Source organism: Falco biarmicus, chromosome 19 (assembly GCF_023638135.1).
Source record: "Falco biarmicus isolate bFalBia1 chromosome 19, bFalBia1.pri, whole genome shotgun sequence".
Lineage (NCBI taxonomy): Eukaryota > Metazoa > Chordata > Aves > Falconiformes > Falconidae > Falco > Falco biarmicus.
In genome coordinates this window covers 2,387,530-2,409,244 of record NC_079306.1, presented here as the reverse complement: position 1 = coordinate 2,409,244, position 21,715 = coordinate 2,387,530, and the positions used below count along the sequence as shown (strand labels likewise).

General features: G+C 65.3%; 2 protein-coding genes across 2 annotated transcripts; both read right to left on the bottom strand.

Moving 5' to 3' along the window:
- Positions 1–92: 92 nt before the first annotated feature.
- On the bottom strand, positions 93–5,099 carry SHMT2 (serine hydroxymethyltransferase 2). Its single transcript, XM_056322491.1, has 12 exons — positions 4,975–5,099; positions 3,679–3,876; positions 3,496–3,575; positions 3,073–3,273; positions 2,908–2,989; positions 2,531–2,653; positions 2,283–2,422; positions 1,881–2,046; positions 1,709–1,808; positions 1,302–1,457; positions 685–792; positions 93–508 (listed from the first exon to the last, which is right to left on the bottom strand). Exons 1-12 carry the CDS (start codon positions 4,996–4,998, stop codon positions 381–383), a joined length of 1,506 nt encoding a protein of 501 aa, XP_056178466.1. The 5' UTR covers positions 4,999–5,099; the 3' UTR covers positions 93–380.
- Positions 5,100–5,255: 156 nt separating this feature from the next.
- On the bottom strand, positions 5,256–20,315 carry NXPH4 (neurexophilin 4). The gene is given in 3 exon segments (XM_056322657.1): positions 5,256–6,403; positions 6,405–6,907; positions 20,231–20,315. Coding segments are annotated over 3 exon segments (816 nt in total). The 5' UTR covers positions 20,279–20,315; the 3' UTR covers positions 5,256–6,138.
- Positions 20,316–21,715: the final 1,400 nt, after the last annotated feature.

Genomic DNA, 21,715 nt, shown 5'->3' with positions numbered 1-21,715 from the left:
GCTATGGGGTCCCGGGGACGCTGTCCCCCCACAACACTTTGTCACCAACCCCTCCCTCCCCAGCTCAGCACCCACACAGCTCCGCACCAGCAGACCTACCCCCACTTTTATTACTGACCTCCCCCTGTAGAAAAGTGCAAGACTTGCCTGGACAGAGGGGACAAGGCTGGAGCGAGGATGGGTCCCTCCATCAGGGTCTGGGTGGGGGTGTCTCTGTACCCTAACACTGACAGCAGGATGGGGGTGGGCCCAGGGAGGGAGTACCCAATGCCAACGGTGCTGGTGGGGGATGAGGGGGAATGGGGAATGCAGAGGGTGGGTTTAAGCCTCCCCTCGCCCCTCGGTAGTCCCAGCCTGGCAGGAGGGGTGAGAGCCCCCGCTCAGTGGTCGCTGAAGCCAGGCATGGGGAAGGCACGAGCAAAGGTCTCCACACGCTGGCGCAGGTCAGCCAAGCGGCGCTGTGTCTCCGCGTCCTGCAGCAGGAAGGTCTTGAACTCCTGGAGCTTGCCTGGGGGCAGGAGGGGAGACGGTGTGAAGGGTGGGGGGACATTACAGCAGCCCCGTCCCTGCCCGGGCAAGGGGGGCAGGCTGGCACCAACTTGGGGCACGGCCCCCGCACCCCAAACAGAGAGGTGCCAGCTGGCACCCAGGAAGGCGGGAGATGGGGGCCCCCCGCTCACTCACTGGTTTTGCTCTTGATGTCCAGGGCCAGCATGATGCCCTCATCGATGAAAGCCACGACTTTCTGGAAATCCTCCTCACGGAAGTGGCGGGAGGTCAATGCAGGGGCACCTGGGGGGGGATGGAGCCCATCAGGGCCGGGAGCTGCTCGGGGGCACCACTTGCAGAAGCCAGTTCCACAAAGGGGCTCCCCAAGCCCAGCCCCCATGGGGTCCTGTGCCCCTCTCTGAGCCAGAAACTGGCTCCAAATTCCCATGGGGAGTCCTCAGAGGGGGGTGAATCTGAGGGGGGATGCCCCGGGGTGGAAGCCGGGGACTCACAGAATGGTTTGGGTTGGAAGGGACCTTAAGGATCCCCTAGTTCCAACCCCGCTGCCATGGGAACACCTTCCACTAGAGCAGGTGGCTTCAGGCCCCATCCAACCTGGCCTTGACCACTCGCGGGGACAGGGCATCCACAGCTTCTCTGGGCAACCTGTGCCAGCGCCTCACCACCCTCACAGCGAAGAATTTCTTCCTCATATCTAACCTAAGTCCACCCTCTTTCAGTTTAAAGCTGTTACCCCTTGGTCTATCACCACGTGCCCTTGCAGACCCCCCTGAGCAGGCTCTGTCCCTCACCCAGGCGCAGCCCCCCTGGCGTGAGCGCACTCTTGTCCCCCGGGCACGTGTTCTTGTTGGCAGTGATGGAGACGAGCTCCAGCACCCGCTCAGCTCGTGCACCGTCAATGCCCTTGGGCCGCAAGTCCACCAGCACCAGGTGGTTGTCGGTGCCACCTGGGGAGCAAGGGAAAGGAGTGAGGAGTGACAGCCATCCCTGAGCACCCCTGGCCACCTTCTCCGCTCTGCGGCACTGCCCCCGTTCGGCCTCCCAAGCCCTGTTCTGCCTTCCACCCCTCCCTCTGCCACCCAACCCGCCCAACGCTCCCCAATGCTGCCTAAGGGCACCGAGACCAAGCGGTGCCACTTGTGACCTACCACAGCCTCATCCCTCCTTACCCCCAGAAGGGCAGGGAAGGAGGCATTACCTGACACCAGGGTGTACCCACGCTGGAGCAGGGCTTGTGCCATGGCTTTGGAGTTCTTCAGCACCTGCTGGCAGTACTGGCGGAAAGCTGGTGAACTGGCCTGGGAGAGGAGAACACATCAGCATGGGGCCTGGGTCACCCCCAGCCCCGAGCTCACCGCCCCGGCACAGACCTCCTTGAGGGTCACAGCCACGGCGGCAATGGCGTGGTTATGGGGGCCCCCTTGCAGGGAGGGGAAGACAGCAAAGTTGATCCTGTCCTCCAAGTCGTAGTGTATCTCCTTGCCCGTCTTCTTATCCACCGAGCGCACGCCCTTGCGGTAGAAGATCAGTCCCGACCTGGCAGTGGGAGAGAGCTGGTACCGCTCCTCCTACCTGCCCGCTGTTGCCCCATGGCAGGGGCTCAGCCCCCTCCCCGCAATACAGGGCAGCACCAACGGCGCTACCACCCTCCTGCAGGTCCCTCTTGCTCAGCTCTGGCTCCAGCCAAAGCATGAAATGCAGCCTCTGCTTCGTGGTCGCTCACCATGGGCAAGTGTCCTCCCAGGGGAGGGGGTGGCAGGACGCAGCCTCACCTGACGCCACGTAGTGTCTTGTGTGTAGTGCTGGTGACCACGTCTGCGTACTCGAAGGGCGAAGGGATGACCTTGGCTGCCATCAGCCCGCTGACGTGCGCTATGTCTGCAAGCAAGTACGCCTTCACTTCCTCACACACCTGGGGACATGGGGAGTTATGGGCTGTCCCTGTCCCCACGGCCACGAGTGGGGTGCAACTGCCCTTATGCTGTGGCAGGCACCCAGGACGGAGACGCTGCCCCTGTACCTTCTTCATGCGAGCGTAGTCAACGAGGCGAGCGTATGCACTAGTGCCGGCAATGATGAGACGAGGGCGGAAGAGCCGTGCCGTCACCTCCAGTTGGTTGTAGTCAATCAGTCCCGTGGCTGGCTACGAGGGACGGACAGACAGACGGCTTGCTGAGGCACATGCACTTCCCTGCCCCCACCCCAGCTCTGAGCACAGGGTGTTTGGCTGAGTCACAGGCAGCACCCAAGCACCCTGCGGCACTGGGACACGGCCGTGACACTGGGAGGGTAGGGCAGGGGACGGCAGAGCAGCTTGGGCACCACAGTGACACCACCAGCACAGCTTGGCCAGCCGATCCCCCCTCTTCCCCCAGGAACCCGCCCCCCTTGGCTCACGTCAAGTTTGTAGGGCATTGACTCGAAGAAGATGGATGTTGCTGAGATTCTCTTGACGTCCGACATGTACCCATGTGTGAGGCTGCAGGGGAGGGCAGAGGTGCAGGATCAGGCTGGGCCCCCCAAGAGGCAGCAGGCTCCAGGCCACCCCACCCCACTACATACTGGCCCCCATCGGGCAGGTCCAGCCCCATCAGGCGGTCGTGGGGCTGCAGCAGGGCGGTGTAGGCTGCTAAGTTGGCTGGAGACCCTGAGTAGGGCTGAACGTTGACGCCCCAGCGGGCCGGATCCAGGTCGAACGCCTCCAGAGCCCGCTGCTCGCACAAGAGCTCGATCTGGTCCACCACTTCAGCTCCCCCATAGTACCTGTGGAAGGGAGGTTGTCGGGGGGGGCCTTCCCCTGACCAGCCCCACAGCTGCCCACCATGCCCCACAGGAGACCTCGGTGGAGAGGAGAGCCTTCCCTTGAAGCACCCACTCCTGCCCCGGGGCTCCCCTTCACCTTCTCTGCAGCTGAATCCAGGCCACGGCAGGACCCCCGATGCCACCAGTGCCCTCCCACCCCCAGAGCCTGCTTCCCCCCATTACCTCTTGCCAGGGTACCCCTCCGAGTACTTGTTGTTGAGGCAGGAGCCCAGGGCTTCCAGTGCCGCCCGGCTGCAGAAATTCTGGAGGAAAAAGGGGCTCAGAGATGGGACAGCAGAGCTCCCACCTGAGCAGGGCCCCCCCGGGACTGTCACCGCCCCCTGCGCCAAGGACCCTGTACCCCACCTCAGAGGCGATGAGCTCCAGCCCCCGGCACTGCCGATCCTTCTCCTTCTGGACCAGGGTCCACATCTCTGGGTCACTCTCAGCCAGACTCTCCTGTCCCGTCCAGCTGGGCACGTGCCCAGTGGCAGCCACCGCAGCAGTGCCATGCTGCGCCTGCTGGCTGCTGGTAGCCACACGGCCACCGTATCGCTGCAGGGCCTGCGCAGGAGATGGGGGGGGGGGGGGGGGCTGACAGGCTGCGACCCCACAGAGGCGTGTGCCAGGCCCCCTTACCCCCCAAAGTGCCCTGGACCAGCAGGTGACAGTGCCAGCAGCAAGACCCTGGTGTTCTGTCTCCAGCCACTGGTGCCACCCTGCAGGGTGAGCACGCAGGGACCCCAGGGTCCCCATAAGGCACATGGAGACCCCCCCAAGGCCTCCCGGGCCCACGGCCGCAGCAGGAGCATCTTGCTGAGGGCCGATGCCGAAGCAGGAGGAACGACAGCCAGGCCCGCTGCGGGTGCAGAGCACGCGTGCGGCAGAGCAGCGCTTGGGGGGGGGACAGCCAGATGCTCAGCCCCCCGCCGAGACCCCCACGTTGTGCACAGTGCTGCAGGGGGGTGTGCAATGGGGAACCCCTCCAACAACCCCTCCGCAGCACCATGCACAAGGCTGGGGGGGGGGGGGAGGTGAGCCCTCACTGCGCCCCTCAGCCCGGGGTCCCGGAAAGTGAACTGTGCCCCCCCTCTTAGACCCGGTGCCGGTGCCCGGTGCCGGGTGATGTAACCGCCGTGGCCTCATTGCATCACCCGTGGGCGCCGGGCAGGGGGCAAGGCCGGCGGTGGCTGCCCCGGCCCGGGGACTTTGGGACAGACGCAAAGTCCGCGCAGGCCGGACCGGGGGTGCCGCAGCCCGGCGGGGGGGGGGGGGGGGGGCGGGACCAGGCGCCGCTGCCCCGACACCCGCCGAGCAGGAGCTGCCCCCCGCGGCTGCAATGGGGCGCTGGGGCGGGAGGGGGGTCGGGACAATCGGGTACGCACAGCGCGACCCCCCCGGCACCGGGACACCCCCCGCGGGTAGCCGGATCGCCCCCGGGCACCGCGACACCCCCTGGGCACGGGGACACGGGCGGGGACCGGGACCCCCTGCGGGCATCGGGACCCGTGCGGGCACCGGGAGCCCCCCCCGGGTGCTGGGGCCCGCTGCGGGCACCGGCATTCCCTGTGCAACGGGACCTGCCCGGGCACCGGCACCCCGCCAGGCACGGGCACGGGCACCCCGCGGGCACCGGGACCCCCGCCGGGCTCCCAGACTCACCCTGCCCAGGCGGAGCAGCCACATCGCGGTCCGCGCTGCAGGCGGGTCCCGGCCGGGTCCCGGTGCCCGGGTCCCGGTGCCGGCCCCGGTCCCGGCCCGCCCCGCCCCCGGCGCGCGCTGCTGGGGCGGGGCCAAAGGGCTGCCGGCACCGCGGGGCCCGACGGGAAACTGGAGGTGCAGCCCCCGCCGCGGGGCGCCCCGGTCCTGGCGCCGTCCGCACCTCCGTCCCCCTTCCCCTCCCGCTCCTCCCCCCGCCATCCCGGTGGGCTCCGCCGCGGGGGTACGGGATCAGCACACTCCAGCGCTTCTGCATGCTTTTTCCCAATGTTTTTCTTTATTTTCCACTTTTTTTCCATTTTAATTTTCTTAAAAAAATATGAAGAAGCCCCTGCCCAGAGCCAGGGGGAGGCGCGGCCCCGCACGGGCCCGGCCGGCTCGGCGACAGCCCCCCCGGGTCCCGGCCCGTGGCGTGGCACCTCTTCAGGGCACGGCGGGTCTGGGCAGGGTCCCCCGGGGCGAGGGGTGTCCCCGGGGCACCAGGGGCTCGGCTTGGTGCCCCAGCGCTGCTGCAGCCTGGGAGGGGGGGTGGGGGGCTGGGGGGAGGCTCCAAAGTACCCGGACGGGTGCCCTCGCGCACGCGCAGACCGGTGTGCACACACGTGTTCACACGCACATGCATGCACGTCCCCGACGGCTGCAGAAAAACAAAAGCCCCCCCCCCCCCAGCGTGCGGGGTGAAGCCTGAGCTCTCCCGTGCACCGGCACAAGGCAACCCCCCCCTGCTACCACCGCCCCTGCGCCCACCGCAGAGGTGCTGCGTGCCTAGCTGGTGCCATCGCATGGGGCTGTACCCCCCAGCTTGCCCCCACGCTCCCAGGGACCCCAGCCCAGCCTACAGCGGGGGGGCAGGCTCTGCACCAGCACCCCCCACCCTGCTGCAAGGGTGGGAGCGCAGGCGCGCGGTGGGGCTGAGACTCCCTGCACCAGCTGTGCCCCGGGTGGGCTGTCCCTTGCCCCACTCCTGTGCCCGGGGAGGTGCTGCAGTGACGAAGGGGGGACTGGTGCGGGGGTGATGGGGTGCACCATGCAGCTGGGATGGGGTGCAGGAGCCCCCAGCCTCCATCTACCTCCAGCTCTGGCACCCGCCGCCCCTTCCTGCGGCCATCAGCCGAAGTAGGGGTTGTCGTGCTGGAAGTTGTAGTCAGGGCAGACCTTCTGGACCAGCTTGTAGTCGATGCTGAGGAAGGAGATGAAGATGCAGATGACCTTGAAGGGCTTGGCGCAGAGCCAGGCGGCGTGGCTCTGCGTGTGCTCGGTGAAGCACACCTTGGAGGGGTCATACAGGCAGGGCTTGTTCTTCCGTGCCCGGTTGGTTTTCTCGTACTCCACGTGGCAGTTGAGGGCCTTGGCTGGGCGCCCCTCAGGCAAGGTGCTCTGCTGGGGTGGTGGGTGGGGGGAGTGGCGGTGGGGCTGGCACCAGCACCTCGAAGCCCACCGCCTTGGAGGGGGGCACGATACTGACCGAGACATTGCCCAGGCTGGAGGAGTTGTGGCGGAAATAGACGCTGAAGGTCCCGTTGATGTGGTCAACAATCTTTCCCGTCACCAGCAGGCTGAACTTCAGCGTCTTGATGTTGAAGTAGAAATCACCCCAGCCAAAGATCTTCTTGGTGCGGCCAGACTTGAGCGAGGGCTTGCGCCGGGCGCGGGGGCCCAGCAGCTCCCCAGCTGTTTGGTTCTTCTGCCAGTCCCAGGGGCTCCGCACAGCACCCGAGGGTGTTCCTGCGCCCCGGGGGGGCTCAGCTGGAATCAGCCGCCTGGGGTCGAGCATGGGGGGCTTCAGGGTGCCATAAGGGACATCCTTGAGGAGGCCGGAGGTGCCCAGCTCCAGGTACCCCAAGGTCTTGGCAATGTGGCCCCCAGCACACACCATCTGGGGGAAAGAGGGCAGAGACTGCATGAGCTGTGTCTGCTACCCCTCACTCATCCTCCTGTCTGCTGCCCTTTCTGCTGCCCCTGGCTCCTGACTCATCTTCCTGCCTGCTGGCCCTTGTGCATCCTCCTGCCTGCCACCCCTGGCTCATCCTGCCTGCTGCCCTGGCTCATTCTCCTGCCTCTGCTCCTGGCTCTTCCTCCTGCCTGTCCCCATGCCCCGCTCTGTGTCCATGTACCCCTCCTGCGCCCCTCCATCCCATCCGTGGCCATGCACCCCTCCGGGCCCATACGCCCCTTTAGTACCGCGCCTCCCCCCCGTCCACTATGCCCCCAGCCATGCCCAGAACCGAGCATGGCTGCACCCTGCCCACGCCACCCCCAACCCCTGCTCAGCTTCGCACAGGCCTGTCCCAGACACACCCCGGAGCCAGGGCTGCTTCTCCAGCATCATCCATGTCCCCGTGACAAGGAGAAGCAGGACACTGGACAATTCATGACTGCCTGCCCCACCACAGCTGAGACCTATTAAAATGGAGGGGGGTGGCAGGCAGCAGCGTGTGCAGAGATGGGGAGGCATCAGAGCCCCGCGCCGCCTGCCAGGGAAGCCTAATTGCATTACCCAGTGCCTCTGATCTGCAGCTGAAATTACAGAGACCCCTGCCAGGCTGCACGGCAGCCGCTCCGCCCTCCAGGATAATTACACCGGGTGGACACAGCTGAAGAGTGGGGTGCATTGTGTGCAGAGGAGGGGCACACAAGGAATGAGCAGGGACCCCTTGCTCTGCTGGAGGGGGAGGGGATGGGGTAATTTTCTGCATTCTGGCAAGGGAGGGAATTTGCAGCAAAAGCAGAAAAATGGGCAAGCAGAGGGAAGGAAAATGCCAGGCAGCTGCAAGGTCCCTGCGTCGGCATGGGGACACCCCCTTGTGCAACACAGAGCCAGGAGCCTTCGGCAACAGCTCTCACAGGGTGGGGAGAGCCAGCTCCTCTCCTGCTGGGGTAAATCGAGGCAGGGAGCTGTGATGGAGACTTGCTGCCTTGTCTCTCCAACCTGGGCGAGCTGTGAATCCAGTTAAGGAAGCACTGATGGGCACTGGCACACCAGGACTCTGGAGACGCACCCAGTCCGGGACCCATCTCCTGCCAGGTGCCAGCTGGGAAGGGACCATAGTGTCTGCTTCCCGAGGTTCCCCACCGCCATGGCTCTGCCGGTCCAGCTGCCGGGACCAACATTGCGTGGCTCAGCAGTGGCGAGCAGAGCCAGCTGGCACCTCTTCAGCCCTGGGACCCTGTCTGACGTGTCCCATGTCCCTCCCTTGCCTAAGCCCGCCTGCCCCCCCGCTTCCCCATCTCTCAGCTTGGCTTGCTCCTGGCTCTGCACCCTGGTGCCCGGTGTGCCCCTGCCTGCCCTGCCAGCTGCTCCCGGCACGCAGGATGCTGCTCCGTCAGCCCCGGCCTCGTCAATCACTGTCGCCCGCGAGCTGGCAGGTGCTCAGGCTGCTCTGGCAGTTTTTGCTCTGGACGACCTGTTTCCAGACGGGGACGCGGGAGGAGGGGAGTGGGGAAGGGAGGGTGGCGAGCAGAGCAGAGGCGCCAGCTGGAAGGGCCTGGGGGGAGCCTGGGGGTGTGGTGCTCCCATAGGAAACTGAGGTAAGCCTCAGTGCTGAATCCGACCCTGTGGGGCTGGAGGCAGGGCAGGAGGCACAAGGGTTGGCTCCTGCTTGCCACTGCTTGGGTCTCATCCTGACACCAGCCACCTTACAGCACTGTCAGAATGACTCGAAGCTGTTTCCCCCTCAGAGCGCAGTGCACTCATCCCATGACCCCCATCAGAGAGGGGTGAGTCCCCCGAGCCCACTCCCCTGTGGCCAGGCAGGTCTGTGTGCGGGGATTGGTCTGTGCTGGATGGAGCAGCACTGTGGAGGGCTGCCCCGGCCGCAGACCCCCACACTTGTTCCGTTCTCCACTGCTGAGCTGGAGTCTCTGGCCAGGCTGCGCGCTGCTGTCTGCAGGATCTATTGCCTTATCCCCCTAATGCTGCGTGCGCCGGGATCAGCCTGTAAATCTGCTCTGGCATGTGCTCGCTCTCGCCAGCACCGCACCGGCAGGGGAGGCAGCCGGGGCAGGGGCAGCGGGGGCAGAGAAGGCAGCGGGGGCAGGGGAGGCAGCCCGGGGCAGGGGAGGCAGCCACGGCAGGGGCAGCGGGGGCAGAGAAGGCAGCGGGGGCAGGGGAGGCAGCCGGGGCAGGGGCAGCGGGGGCAGGGGAGGCAGCCCCGGCAGGGAGGCAGCCCCGGGCAGGGAGATGGCCAGGGCAGGGAGGCAGCGGGGGCAGGGGAGGCAGCCGTGGCAGGGAGGCAGCCGGGGCAGGGAGATAGCCAAGGCAGGGAGGCAGCAGGGGCAGGGGAGGCAACCCAGCTGCTGCCGGCACTGGCCATTCTGCCCCGGGGCTCTGCTCGGGAACCGGCCGGTCCGGTCCGGGCTGCCTGGCCCCGAGTCTGTGGGCAGGGGAGGAAGATTTGTGGAGACTCAACCCAGCCCAGGGAGTGGGGACAGGGGGCTCTGCGGTGCGGAGCTGCGGCTGAGCATCCCCGCAGCCCCCCGCTCCGGTCTGGCCGTCCCCCAGCTCCCTCCCCAATCTCTCTTTGAGCGCGGCTGCTGCCTTCGCCCTTATCTATATTTCAACGCAGCTTCAAAGCCGGGTGTCTTCACCAGCCAGCGAGAGAGGGAGCGAGCGCGGCAGGACCGCGAGATGAAGAGATAAATGGGGGAGGGGGAGAGGGGCAGCCCCCCAGCACCCCCAGCTCCAGCCGGGGGAGCGGTGTTTTGCGGGCCGGGGGACGGTGGCCCCGGCGAGCCCGGCGTTCCCCCTCTGCCCCAGCTCTGCTCCATCATTAATCCCACTCGTACATATTCATTAGCCCAAGAGACCCCGCGTCCTGCCGTGGGGAGGCTGTGGGCCTCCCCCCCTCCCGAGGAGCGGCAGCGGTAAGGCTGGAGCTGGGAGCCCCCCGGAGCCGCCTGCACCCTCGGAGGGGGGACAAGGAGCAGCGCAGCGCCTGCAGCCCGCGCGGAACGTGCGCATACGCTGCCCAAGCCCCCACCAGCCCGGGAAAGATTTCTGGAGGTTTCTCAGCTCTGCGCTGGCTTTCCATCTCAGCTAGGGCTGAGAGCCAGGACGGCTGGTTCCCCCAGCAGTGCTACGTGAGCCACTGCGGCCCTCCTCCCTCTGCCTCAGTTTCCCTTTCCCATTCACCCTCCTTCCATGATCCCCTGCTAGCAGTGACGGAGATGCAAAGGGAATGGGGATGCGATGGGAAGAGGCTGTGATGGGGAAGTGATGGAGACCAGAGATGCAGTAGGGACAGACAGGCAGTGGTGGGGGGATGCAGTGGGGAACACAAGGACGTACTGGGGAAGGAGGCATCGACAACGGCTCCCTGCATTACTGGAGGCTGCGGGTTCCCAGGCCTGGCTTGTGTGGGAGGATGGGGCAGGATGGGGCCAGGGGCTGTGGGGCACAGGCAGGGCAAGGCAGGGCACTCCTGGGGGTGTGCAAGGAGAAACGTGTCCCCCAGCCCCTCAGGGTAAGGGACTAGGCTGGCAGCATCCCACCCACCCCCAGGAGCTGCTGGGGGAACGGGGGATGAAAGGGAATTGCAGAGCAGGGCAGCAACTCTCGATGCAGACAGGGCTATTGATTGCAGCACAAGTGCAGGCCGGGGCCATGGGGGAGATCCTCGCTACCAGCAGCCCCTGGTGCAGCCCCCAGAGGACGGCTTCCCCGGGCCAGTCGGGGGTCTTGGAGCCCATGGGCCATGGCCACAGCAAGCCTCTTCCACAACAGCGCTGAGGGGAGTCAAGGTCACCCCCCCTGCACCCTGCCAGCACTGTCAGCATTCAGGGCAGGTCCCGCTCACACCTTGGGTTAAATATTAATGTTTCTGCTTGTGAGTGGTTGGGGTGCAGCACGCACACGCGTGCACGTGAGCCTCTTGGACCTGCTTCACTCGGGGGTGTCACAGTGCCTCCTGTCCCTGCAAGGGTGTGTGCAGAGCCCCCTCCCTCCCTGGCCGCACCAGGATCTGTCCCCTGTGCCAGAGGAGGGCCATGCCTGGCTCCACTGCACACTGGGCTCTGGCTGTGATGCACCATTCATGTGTGCTTGTCTGGTACGCTTGTTTTTTATTGTTACACATGCATGCGCTGCTGCATCCACACATTACCCCAAGACAACAATACATGTTTTTGCCGCTCTCAAGCCCCTTGTGCACTTTTCTGTGCGTGTGTGTGTGTGGCTGTGCAGGGCTGCCATGCGTCTGCAGGCACCCGTGTGTCACTCCACGTGTGCACAAGCAGCCAGGCAAGGATGCAGGAAGGGCTGGGGGCGGCTGCAGAGGGACTGGGAAGGCTCTCAGTGCCGGCATCAATTTGGCTTGTCAGGACCAGCAGTGATGGCCACTCACATCCCATTTGCTGGTGGGGCCAAGTGCCGTCAGCTGCTCCCCTGAGACCCACGGTCACCTTGGCGGAGGGAAGTGGATCAGCATGGGGAGGGGCAGGGTGGACCAGCTGCCCCAATGCGATGTGATGAGCTGCCAGCACCCTGAGAACAAGGCCATGACTGATGGGTGGGGGTACCATCTCAAGGCAAAAGAGCCCCTGCCTGCACCAGGAGCAGAGTACCCATGACAAGCCTCACCAAAGGCCCTGTCCCTACAGCCAGACTGTCCCCTGCACCCAGCTCCAAGCTGTCCCCCCACCTCGGGAGCTAGTGGCAAAGCAGGTGCTGATCTGCTGATGGGGGTCTCCAGCTCTTCCCATGGGCACAGGGTCAAGCTGGTCTCTCCCCTGTCACCCCGCTGCCTTCGTTAGTGCAAGGAGATTAATTGGAGGTGGTGAGCGACAATCCCCACAGGCCCGCTCCCCCCGGCGCAGTGCAGCCCGGGGCGGTGTGGCATTTCCAAAGGTTAGCAGCAAACAAGGTGCCTCTGACAGCTCCCATTTATCTCGCTGGCGCCGCGCGGGTGCTAATGCGGTGGCAGGGTGACGCGGTGCAGCGGTGGGCTCTGCTGGGCTGTGAGGAGGGACCCAAGCCCACGCCTGAGGCGTGCAACACACGTCTGAACACCTGTGGATGGGTGAGAGCACACAGTGAGTGTGCACCCTGGGACGAATGCAGTCCTGTGCCTCCCGTGCACGTGCCCCAGTGCACGTCGGGGGGGCAGAAGCATTGGCAAGTGTAGATGAGGCTGGTGGGTGGCAGGCTGTTAATGGAAGTCCCCACGAGGCAAATCTGTGGTGATGATTCCTTGGTGCCAGGGTAACGATTTAACCTGCTGTTGGGCACACCTGGGCTGGGTCTGGGGTGCTGGTGGAGCTGGGAGGAGCCCAGGGGCCACAGACCAGAAGCGCAAGGTGAGACCCAGTCTGGCTGCCCAGCCCTGCCTGGGGAGGCTGCAACCGAGGATGCTGCTCCTCCAGTGGAGAGGACTCAAGGGCAAAAGGACGGGGCTGCAGGACGGGGAGAGGGCAGGTAAAGGGGGCCTGGGGAGAGCAGCAGTGCACAGCCCAGCAGGGGTTACAGGGTTAGGGCTGCAGGTCCTGGGCAGGCACAGGGTGTCCCACAGCCAGACCCCTCCCTGCTGACACATGGGCCATCCTCTCCTCACTTTGCAACCCCTCAGTGTCACTCAGCCCCCTCCTCCTGCCCCCCCCCCCCCCCCCCCCCGGACTTCACATGCAGCCGCTGTCCCAGCACAAAGGGACAGGATGGACGTGGCAGGGCGAAAGGGCACTATGCTCCAAGGGATGCTGAACCTGCCCCAGTTCCAGGCACCAAGGGGTCGAGCAGGTGACAGACAGGGACAAGTCAGGATGCACTCATGCACAGCCACCCTGCCACACACACACACACACAGAGTCACAGTGATGGCCAGACAAATCCTGCCCTGAAGGTGAGCTCAGCATGACCACCTGAAGGCCTCCTCAGTCTTTCCTCTGCCTCTTCCATGCTGCCACTGCCACAGCTGCCAGCAGTTTACATGCACCCAAACCCAGCACAGCAGGCAGGCGGCTGCAGAACCCTCAGCACCAGGGTGGGCAAATGCAGCACCAGGCAAACCCAGCACCAGCACCTCCTTGGCAGGAGCAGAGCCCAGACAAGCTTGCCAAAGCCAGACCCACCACTGGGTGATTACAGCACCGTGGGCCTGCTGAAGCTGCTGGTGCCCACCCTGCACACGCAGCCCATGGTGGCGGCAGGACCCCCGGGAGCCACGCTGTGGTCCTGCTCCCGGTGACACCCATGCCTGAAGTGATGCTCAGGTGACGGCCGGTGTCGCCTCATGTGGGAGCATGACCTCTGCGGGGCCAGGAGAAATCAGCTTCCCCCAGACACACTTGTCTTCACCCCCTAAACAGACACCTCACTCCTTGCAGATGGAAAAAATATGCAAATGCTGCGGCTTTATTAACGCGCTCGGCACGCGCTGGCTAATAAATATTTCATAGCCCGAGTAGGACTTTTTTTTTTCCTCCTTCTTTCTTTCGTTTTGGTTCCTTTTCCCTGTCACTCGTTTCCTGCCTTTTCTTTTCTCAGCCGTTGTTTTATTTATTTATTACTTTTAAGGGCTTCATGGTGAGACAGGAGCTGGTAGGTGGCTGGGGGGGGAGCAGGGAAAAATGTACATCCCCAGTCTCTCCCCCCACGGGTGAAAAAGAAAAGTGCTGTTAAGAGCAAAGGAAAAAATATAATAGAAGGGAGGAGACAGCACCAGGCAAAGGATTCAGGGCTTGTGTGACTCATTGGACTCAAGGAAGAAAAGAGAATGAATGAGAAAATGAGGAGATAAACGGAGCGGGAAGGGGGTGAGGGGTGTGCAGGCGGGTGTGTACAAGCCAGCGGCGAGGGGGCACGGGGGTGGCGGGAGGGACAGGGACGCGTGAGCTGATGGGCTCGGAGGAAATTGAATCCTGCTCACCCAGGCAGCGCATTGCCAGCATCCCCTGGAGCCAGCCGCAGCCCAGCCTGCCTGAGACGCCCAGCTCGGCTTGGCCAGCGGGACCTGGCACCACACGGCGGGGGTGGGGGGGGGGGCGGAAGGGGCTGGGGGTCAGTGAGGAGAGGGGCTGCTCCCAGCCAGCGCAGTGCTGCATGCTCCCGTGCGGTGCCAGGGCTGTGGCTCCCTCGGCTGAGCCCCTCGCGCTTGGGAGACACGGGCACGCAGTTACATGGATAGCGTGTGGGGAAATGGAGGCAGAGCCGGCAGGGACTAGTCCCAGGCACCCAGGGGTGCCCAGCCAGGATGCTCACATCCCCCCTTCTCAGCCCTTGCGGCTCTGCCTCAGTTTCCCCACGGTGGAGCAGGCTGCAGGGTTCTCTCCACCCCTCCAGAGCTGTCCTGGTTCTTTGGTGAGCGAGGTCTTCCTGGGGGGTGCAGAGCTTCCCCTGAGCCCCCCCCAAACCAGAGGGACCCCGGGGCCCTCAGGGATGCAGCCCCTACCTTCTGCCCAGCTGCCTCTCCTCCCCCCTGGCCCACCCCCACCCCCTTGCCTCACCATTTCACTTTATTATTGCAATAAATGTAGCCATAAAAGTGGCAGGTATCGGCGTGTGAGGAGATCGCTTCTCCTGAGCTATGGAAATGTAATTTCGAGTGTGCCCGGGAAATTTTATAAGATCGTATCAGGCGGGATCATAAATTGCATTTCCAGCCCCCCTTCCCCCCTGCACCACCACCCCCCCACCCCCCCACCCCCATGACACAGGGCTGGTGCGAAGGTCACCACAGAGAGGAGCAAATGCGGGGCTGTCCCCTCAGTGGAGACCCCGTCCCTGTGCCCCCCTCAGCACTGCACCCACTGTGCTACCCCCATCTCCCCCCAGCACATTCCCAGGGCCAGCCAGGATTTATTCTACCCAGCAGGAGAAGGAAGGGAGGAGCAGCGGCATGGACGTGGCTGTCCCCTGCACCACCCCCCCCCCCCGGCAGCAGAGGCTGATTAAAACCCTCCAAGAGACCCAGGGGTGCAGGGGACCCTCAAGGGCATCACTGAGGCCGCAGCTCCTCTTGGGCTGTGCTGTCCTGGGGTCACAAGGACTGCGCCCCGCTGCAGCCGGGCACCGGCTACTGCCAGGAGCAGGGGATGACGGGTCCCTGCAGCCAATCGCCCTCTGGAAGCCCCTCACAATCTCTGGGGGCAGGATTTGGCCCCCGGTTGCATGCACCACCCTTCCTGGGCTCTGGGTCCCCAGCAGGCACCAGGCAAAGTGGTGCAAAGCATCACTCTGCTGAGGAACCGAGGACAGAGGCTCTGCTGCTCAGTGCTGGGGGGACAGGAGAAGGAATTAAGAGGGTCTTTCCCACTGTGACACCCACCGAGCCCAGCCCAGCTGCTGGGTGAGCCACAGGGGCTGGACCTGGACGGGGTCTGCACCGCTGGTGGCACTGGGCTGAGCAACATGCCACGCGCTGGGCGTGCAGCAGTCAGCCCCTGTCCGAGCAACAGGGTCTGATGGGGATTTATTTGGGGAGGGGAAAATTAATCCCACTGCGAGCACAGGGCCCTGCAGGCTCTTTGCAGCTGATCATTTCTGCAGGCTGGGCACTCATTTCCACAATGACTTTCCTTTTGCAACAGCGATCAGGAAAAAAGGCGGCGGGGGGGGTGGTGGGGGGTGGAGAACACGGGCACAGGGACGTGATTATTTCTTTAGTAGCAATCCAAGCGGCTGGAGAGGAAGCTTCATCTTTCCTGGGCCATTTACCTTCAGCGCCCGAGCGCGAAGGCTGAGCCAGGCAGCTCTTCAGAGATGCTGGAGCTCGGCCAGGGCAGGCAGGGGGGTGGGAGGCTCCAGCTGCCGGGGTCTCAGCTCGGCATTGCCCCACTGCTGGGCTTACCGGCTGCTGGGACTTTGGCTCCCCGGGAGGAAGAGCTGTGGATGCGGGGTGGGGGGCAAAAGTCATTAATCTGGGAGCGTTAATTGGCATGGGTGTGATTAGCAGTGGGGCTGACGGGCGCTCAGCTCAGGGCTGCTGTCACAGATGGAAGCGCCCGCTTCAGCGGCTGCCTCACCGTCCCAGCTCGTGCCACCCCCTGCCAGCCCCCCTGCAGAAAACTGGCAATTAAAAACAAGGGAGGGGAGCAAGGGGAAGCAATAAGGCAGGCCCCAGATCTCAGCCAGAACACTACAGTGGAAGAGCAGGAGTGGGTCTGGCCGGGGGGCACCCTTTGGTGCCCCCCCCCTCCCCAGCCACTGCTCCTCCCCCCTCGATGGGAAGCTGAGCCGCGCCATGCTCCAGGCTCCAGCCTTATTGAATCTCTCAGCTCAGGGTGCAAAGGGCACCACAGGGAAGAGTTATTAAAAAAAGGGAAATGAGTCGCTTGGAAACCTTCTTTCGGAATAACTGTGTGTGTTTGTTTGGCGATAGATTAGCTCAGCCATGCTGAGCACACAGCACCCGCTGCAACAACGGTCAGCTCGGGAGACCAGCAGGAACCGGGAGAGGGGGGACGCATGGAGCTGCTCCCCTGGCCCCAGCAGCCGCTGGCTGGGCAGCGTCCTGCTCTGTGCCCGGAGGGACCCCTGGCCAGACGGGGGCTTGCAGGGCTGCACCGGCACCCAAACCCCATTTAGCCCCCGCCCTGGTCCCAAATGGGGTATACGTCTCCAAGCCATGAAACAGTTAAATTCTCCCCATTAATGGGAGCTAGGGGGTGGGGTGAATAGGGGTGTCCTTGCACCAAAAGGGCAGCATCTGCTTAAGAGCAAAGCCATCTGTCAGCCAACAACCTGGCAGACGTGTGACAGCTCTTGGGTGACAGCAAGGGAAAGGGAATGAAGCAGGGCGAGTTTCCCGGAGGCTGGCATCCCACGCCACCAGCCTCCTGCTGGCATGGCCACCGGCGCTGCAAGGCAGGCTTTTCCCGGGAAGGGTTAATCCAGGAAGGAAAACCTGCCAGCAACACTCCAGGTGCTTTGCAGACACCCGCTATCTCACCTCCCCACCTGCTAGGAAGGAGGGAAACCGAGGCAAGGTGCTGGGGAGGCACATCCCTGCGAAGGCACAGGCAGGCAGCGGGGCTGGAGCAGGGATGAGGGAAGACACGCGGTGTCCTGGCTCCAGCGCCAAGCCACAACACCCGGCTCTCCTCCCGGGCACCCGGGTCGCTCCTGCCTGCGCTGGGGACAGTGGCACACTGCCCCTTCCACCACTGGCTCTTGTTCAGCACCTGGGGTGGATCAGGCCATCACCTGGGCATCGGGGACCACAAGGCTGAGGTGACATCTCTCTCCCAGGAAGGCCAGCAGGTTGCTGGCTAGGAATTGCCCTTCCTCTGCAAAATTCCAGCTGCCCCTCCGAGCCCAAGGATGGCAGCTGGATGTGCCGCAGAGCTACAGCCAGCCAGGGGCCTGTCCCATTGCTCCCGGCTGCACCTGGGGGGCTGGATGGGACCCAAACCAGCAGGAAGCCAGGCTAGACCCTACTCTGAGGGACCCCTAAGATTTAATGCTCAGTGCACAGAAAAAAAAAAATATAATTCATAAATATAAACCAGCAGCCTGAGGAAGGCAGGGGCAGGGAGATCACCTGCAGGGAGCACTGGGCAGCATCTCTCCCGCCCGCCCAGGCGCTGCCATCCCGAGCCCAGGTGCATGGGGAGGAGAAGACAAATCCCAGGCAGCAGCAGCCATGAAGGGTAGGGGGTCGGGGGGGAGGTGATTTGCACACACACAGCGGAGATGGGCACCCACTGGGCTGGGAGAGCTTGTCCACCCCAGCAGGGAGATGCACACTGGCACACACCCCCAGCAGGGACAATCAGCACACACAGCGGTGGGGAGACACCCCGGGGGTCTGTCCTTCCTGCAGCAGTGATGCTCTCCCAAACATCCCCCCCCCAGGAGCGAATGCTCGCCTGCCCGCGGGAGGTAGCCACATCTGCCTCTTCACCCACCGTTCCCACCACAACCCCAGTGGGACCGGCAGTGGGGAGCTCAGGTCCCGTGCAGCAGCTGGGGCTGGGGGGGAGCTGGCAGGGCCCCCCCCACCCCTCAGGCTGCCTTCTGCCTCCCAGAGAGGCCGGGAAAGTTTCTCCCCAACAGGCCCGGAGGACTAGGGTGCAGCTCCATCTCCCTCCCCCTGCGACCCAGCTGGGCACATGGCTGTGCAGACCCTGCCCCCCCCTGCAACCCCGTCCCCACGCCAGGAAGCCCACGGACCACCGGCCAGTGCCCACAGACCACCGGCCAGTGCCGGGCCCGCACCGCAGAGGGGTTGGGGCTCACTGTCCCCGCCAGCATCTCCCGGGGTTATTGCCCACACACATGACAGGAGGCTCCCGCACCCAAGTACCCACCCTGTGCCCCGGGATGGGCCCACTCCCCCCAGCTGTGAGCCCCCTCCTCACCGCCCAGCGTGGCTGCCTGTGCAGTCAGGGAGGGGGACAGGGGCAGCGCCCTGCTCCTGATTTCATCAAAACAAAACCATTTGTCTTGAAGCAGCTCCAGCACCGACAGATGCTCTGCGTTAGATGGACACGGGGAGGGGGGGGGTCACGCAGAGCCACCCCCACACACAGACACACGCTCGCACACACATCTAGCCATCTATATACATACAGAGAGGAGCGTGCCAGAGAGAGACAAGTTGCAGGAGCCTTTGCCTGGGGGGTAGGGTTGTGCGGGGGGGTGGGGGGGGTGGGGGGGTGTCCCTGATGTGCATCCAATTCCCGAGAGGGAATTGACTCGTTTGATTTTATTCATGAAACAGAAAGTAAAAATGGAGTGTCAGGAAATCAGATCTGCCGGGTGATGAGCCTGCCCCCCCCCCCAGCAGAACTGTATGGCGGGGGGGTGGGGTGGCACAAATCCCCCATTCATGACCACCACAGATGCTGACGCCAGATGCAGCTGTAGCCCCCAAATAGGGCAGCTCCGGCTGGGTGGGGAAAGCCTTGCTGGGCTCCAGGGGGAAGGTGGCAGAGGCAGGGGACCCAGAGAGGCAAGTGGCCTTGGGAAGCATCAGGCATCAGGGGCCATCGGGGGGGGGGGGGGGGCTCTGCGGGTGGGGAGGGTGTCTCCGCATCTACAGCCGCTCCTCGACCTCCACTGACAGGCGAAGGGGCAAGAACAGGCAAAGCCCCCCCCCCCAGCTCAGCGAGGCCAAGCCTGTCCCTGGGGCAAATGCCCAGTGTGCCGCCCCCGCCGGCTGAGGGGGCACCCCAGCGAGGCGGGGGGACGGAGCTGGAGGGGAGCTGCCCCCCAGCAGAGGCAAAGGCCACGCCGGCGCTGGAGCTGAGCCCACACCAAGTCAGGACAGGGATGAGGCATCACCTCTGCAGGTGGTTTCGGCGCTCACACCCTGCTCGGAGCCGGGGGAACCTTGGCTGCCCGCCCCGGCCCTGCTCGGGGTGCGGCTGCCCCCCCCCGCCGGGGCACCCTCCTGCCTCCCCTCGCTCGCCCCACCGCAGGCCCGTCCCGCTGCTCCCCCTCCGCAGGTGCGATGCAGGTGCGGGACAAGCGCCCCCCCCGCCCCCGCCCCCGCGCGGCCGCCCCCACGCTCACGCGCGGCTCAGTCTCGCGCGTCTCGCTGCCCTCCCCCCCCCCTCCCCCCCCCCCCCCGGGCACTTGCCAGACGGCGCCTTCCGCGCTCTGCTCCGGGGGGGCGCTGCTTGGAACCGGGGGCTGCACCGGCGGCGGGACACCACGCTGCCCCCCCCCCCCCCAGCCCCACGGGTCCCCAACTCCGCCCGGCGCCGGAGCGCGGCGCCCCGCACCCCCCACGCAGGGTCCGGAACAGCCCCCGAGCCCTCTCCAACTTGGGGCGAGCGGGACCCCCCCGCTGTGCGATCCCTGCCCGCTGCCCCCCCACCCCCGCGCCATACAACTCTCCCATTCACCCCCCTGCAAACGCGTCCCCCCCATGACGGCACGACCCCCTCCTCGCGACTGCACAAGCCGCCCCCCCCCAGTTGTCCGCTATCTCCGTGTCTGCCTGAGCCCCCGCGCGACTGCACGATCCCCCCTCGGCCACCGAACTGCATATTTCCCCGTTAGCCGCACGCCCCCCTTCCCCCCCCGCAAGACCCCTTGCCAGGACTGCACACCCCCCCCCCGCGGAACGGCACGGATCCCCCCGAATTGTAGCACCCTCCCAATAATTGCTCGACCACCCCCCCCCCGCCCCTGGAACTGCAACCCCCCCCCCCCCCTCCGGGAACTGCAGCCCCCCACCCCCCCCCCCCTCGAGCCGCGCACCCCCCGGCGGCAGCGGCAACTTTGCTGCCCGCGGGCGGGGCGCGCCCGGTGCCCCCGTACCTGCAGCAGCAGCCAGGGCCCGAGCAGGGGCAGGCGGCGGCGGAGCATCGCGGGGCTCCCGGGATGGAGGGAGCACGGCGGCGGGCGGCGGCGAGGGGAGGCAGGAAGAAAGTTGGAGACTTGCTGGGGCCGGGCGGCGCCTCCGCGGCGCCCCGCCAATCCCGGCCCGCCGCCCCCGCGGGGGGGGCACCGGGCGGCGGGCGGCGGGCACCGGGCAGCGGGCGGGGGCGGCTCCGGGGGGCGTCCCGGCGAGCCTGCGTCCAGCCCCTGGCCGCACCGGGGCGGCTCCGGGCCAGCCCTGTGCCCGGGGAGGGGCCAGAGCTGGGGCTGCCCCCCCTGTCCCTGGAGACCCCAGCACCCCGGGATGCTCCTGGTCCTGCCCCCCCTCTCCTGGGAAACCCCAGCACCCCGGGATGCCCCCAGTCCTGCCCCCCCCCCTCCCAGGAGACCCCAGCACCCCGGGATGCCCCCAGTCCTGCCCCCCCCTCTCCCAGGAGACCCCAGCACCCCGGGATGCCCCCAGTCCCGCTCCCCCTCTCCCAGGAGACCCCAGTCCCGCTCCTGTCCAGGGGGATGTGCTTGCACCTGGCAGGGACAGTCCTGCCCATGTCCATCCTGCCCATCTGCACCTGGGGAGGGGAGGGGGTCCCCTGCGTCTGCCCCTCCCCCCAAAGACTCCAGCAAAGAAGGGGGAGCATGGTACCAGAGGGTCTCTGAGGGGCAGCCCCCAGGCTCTGCGCTCACACCGAGGTGCTCACACACAGGCACCCCTGCCTTGCACACCCAGGAGCGTGCAAACACCCCCAGTGCCTGCACCACGTCTCAAGCTGGACACGCAACCTGCCGTCACCTGCATGTACACATGTGTGCACGCACATGCACACATGTGTGCTTATCCCTCCAGCCCAGTGCTGGCTCCTCTCAGAGGGGTCTGCCAGGTGTTCTCATACCCCACCCCCCCCCAGCCCCCCCAGCTCAGCAGGGGTCCTCCCCAACACTAACCCTTTATTGATATTACTATTATTGTTACTGTTATTACTATTATTATCTAGTCACCTTCCCCGGAAGCTGCCGGCAGGGGCTTTGGTATTAGCAGGGCTGGGGGCAAGCACAGGATGGGGGAACATTGCAGAACCGCGCATACGTGTGGAGACAGAATGAATAAAAGGTAAAGGAGAAATAAGCAACAGAAAGGGAGAGGGAGAGAAATGAAGGGAGACGGGAGAGAAAGGGAAGGGAAAGGCAAGGGCAGTGCCGATGCGGAGCAGGGGATCCAGGAGTGCTGGCACCATGGGACCCCAGCCAGCCCCATCACAGCCGCATACAATCCCCACAGCAGCCCCACAGCAGCTCTAGGCAGCACAGTGCCCGCCTGGACCAGCACCCAACACCCAGCACCTTGCACTCAGGGTCTGCAGCGGGGATGCAGGGGACCCCCCCTCCAGGGAAGATCCCTCAGCCCAACTCTTGCTGCTCCCCTGGTGC

What these genes read in the sequence shown, in the direction of transcription:
- SHMT2 (XM_056322491.1), bottom strand. Translation starts at nt 4,998, where the DNA reads ATGTGGCTGCTCCGCCTGGGCAGG. An exon ending in GACCTGCCCGATGGGGGCCA is followed by an intron (nt 2,990 to 3,072) that starts GTATGTAGTGGG and finishes CCTCCCCTGCAG; the next exon opens with CCTCACACATGGGTACATGT. An exon ending in TGGGTACACCCTGGTGTCAG is followed by an intron (nt 1,458 to 1,708) that starts GTAATGCCTCCT and finishes CTTGCTCCCCAG; the next exon opens with GTGGCACCGACAACCACCTG.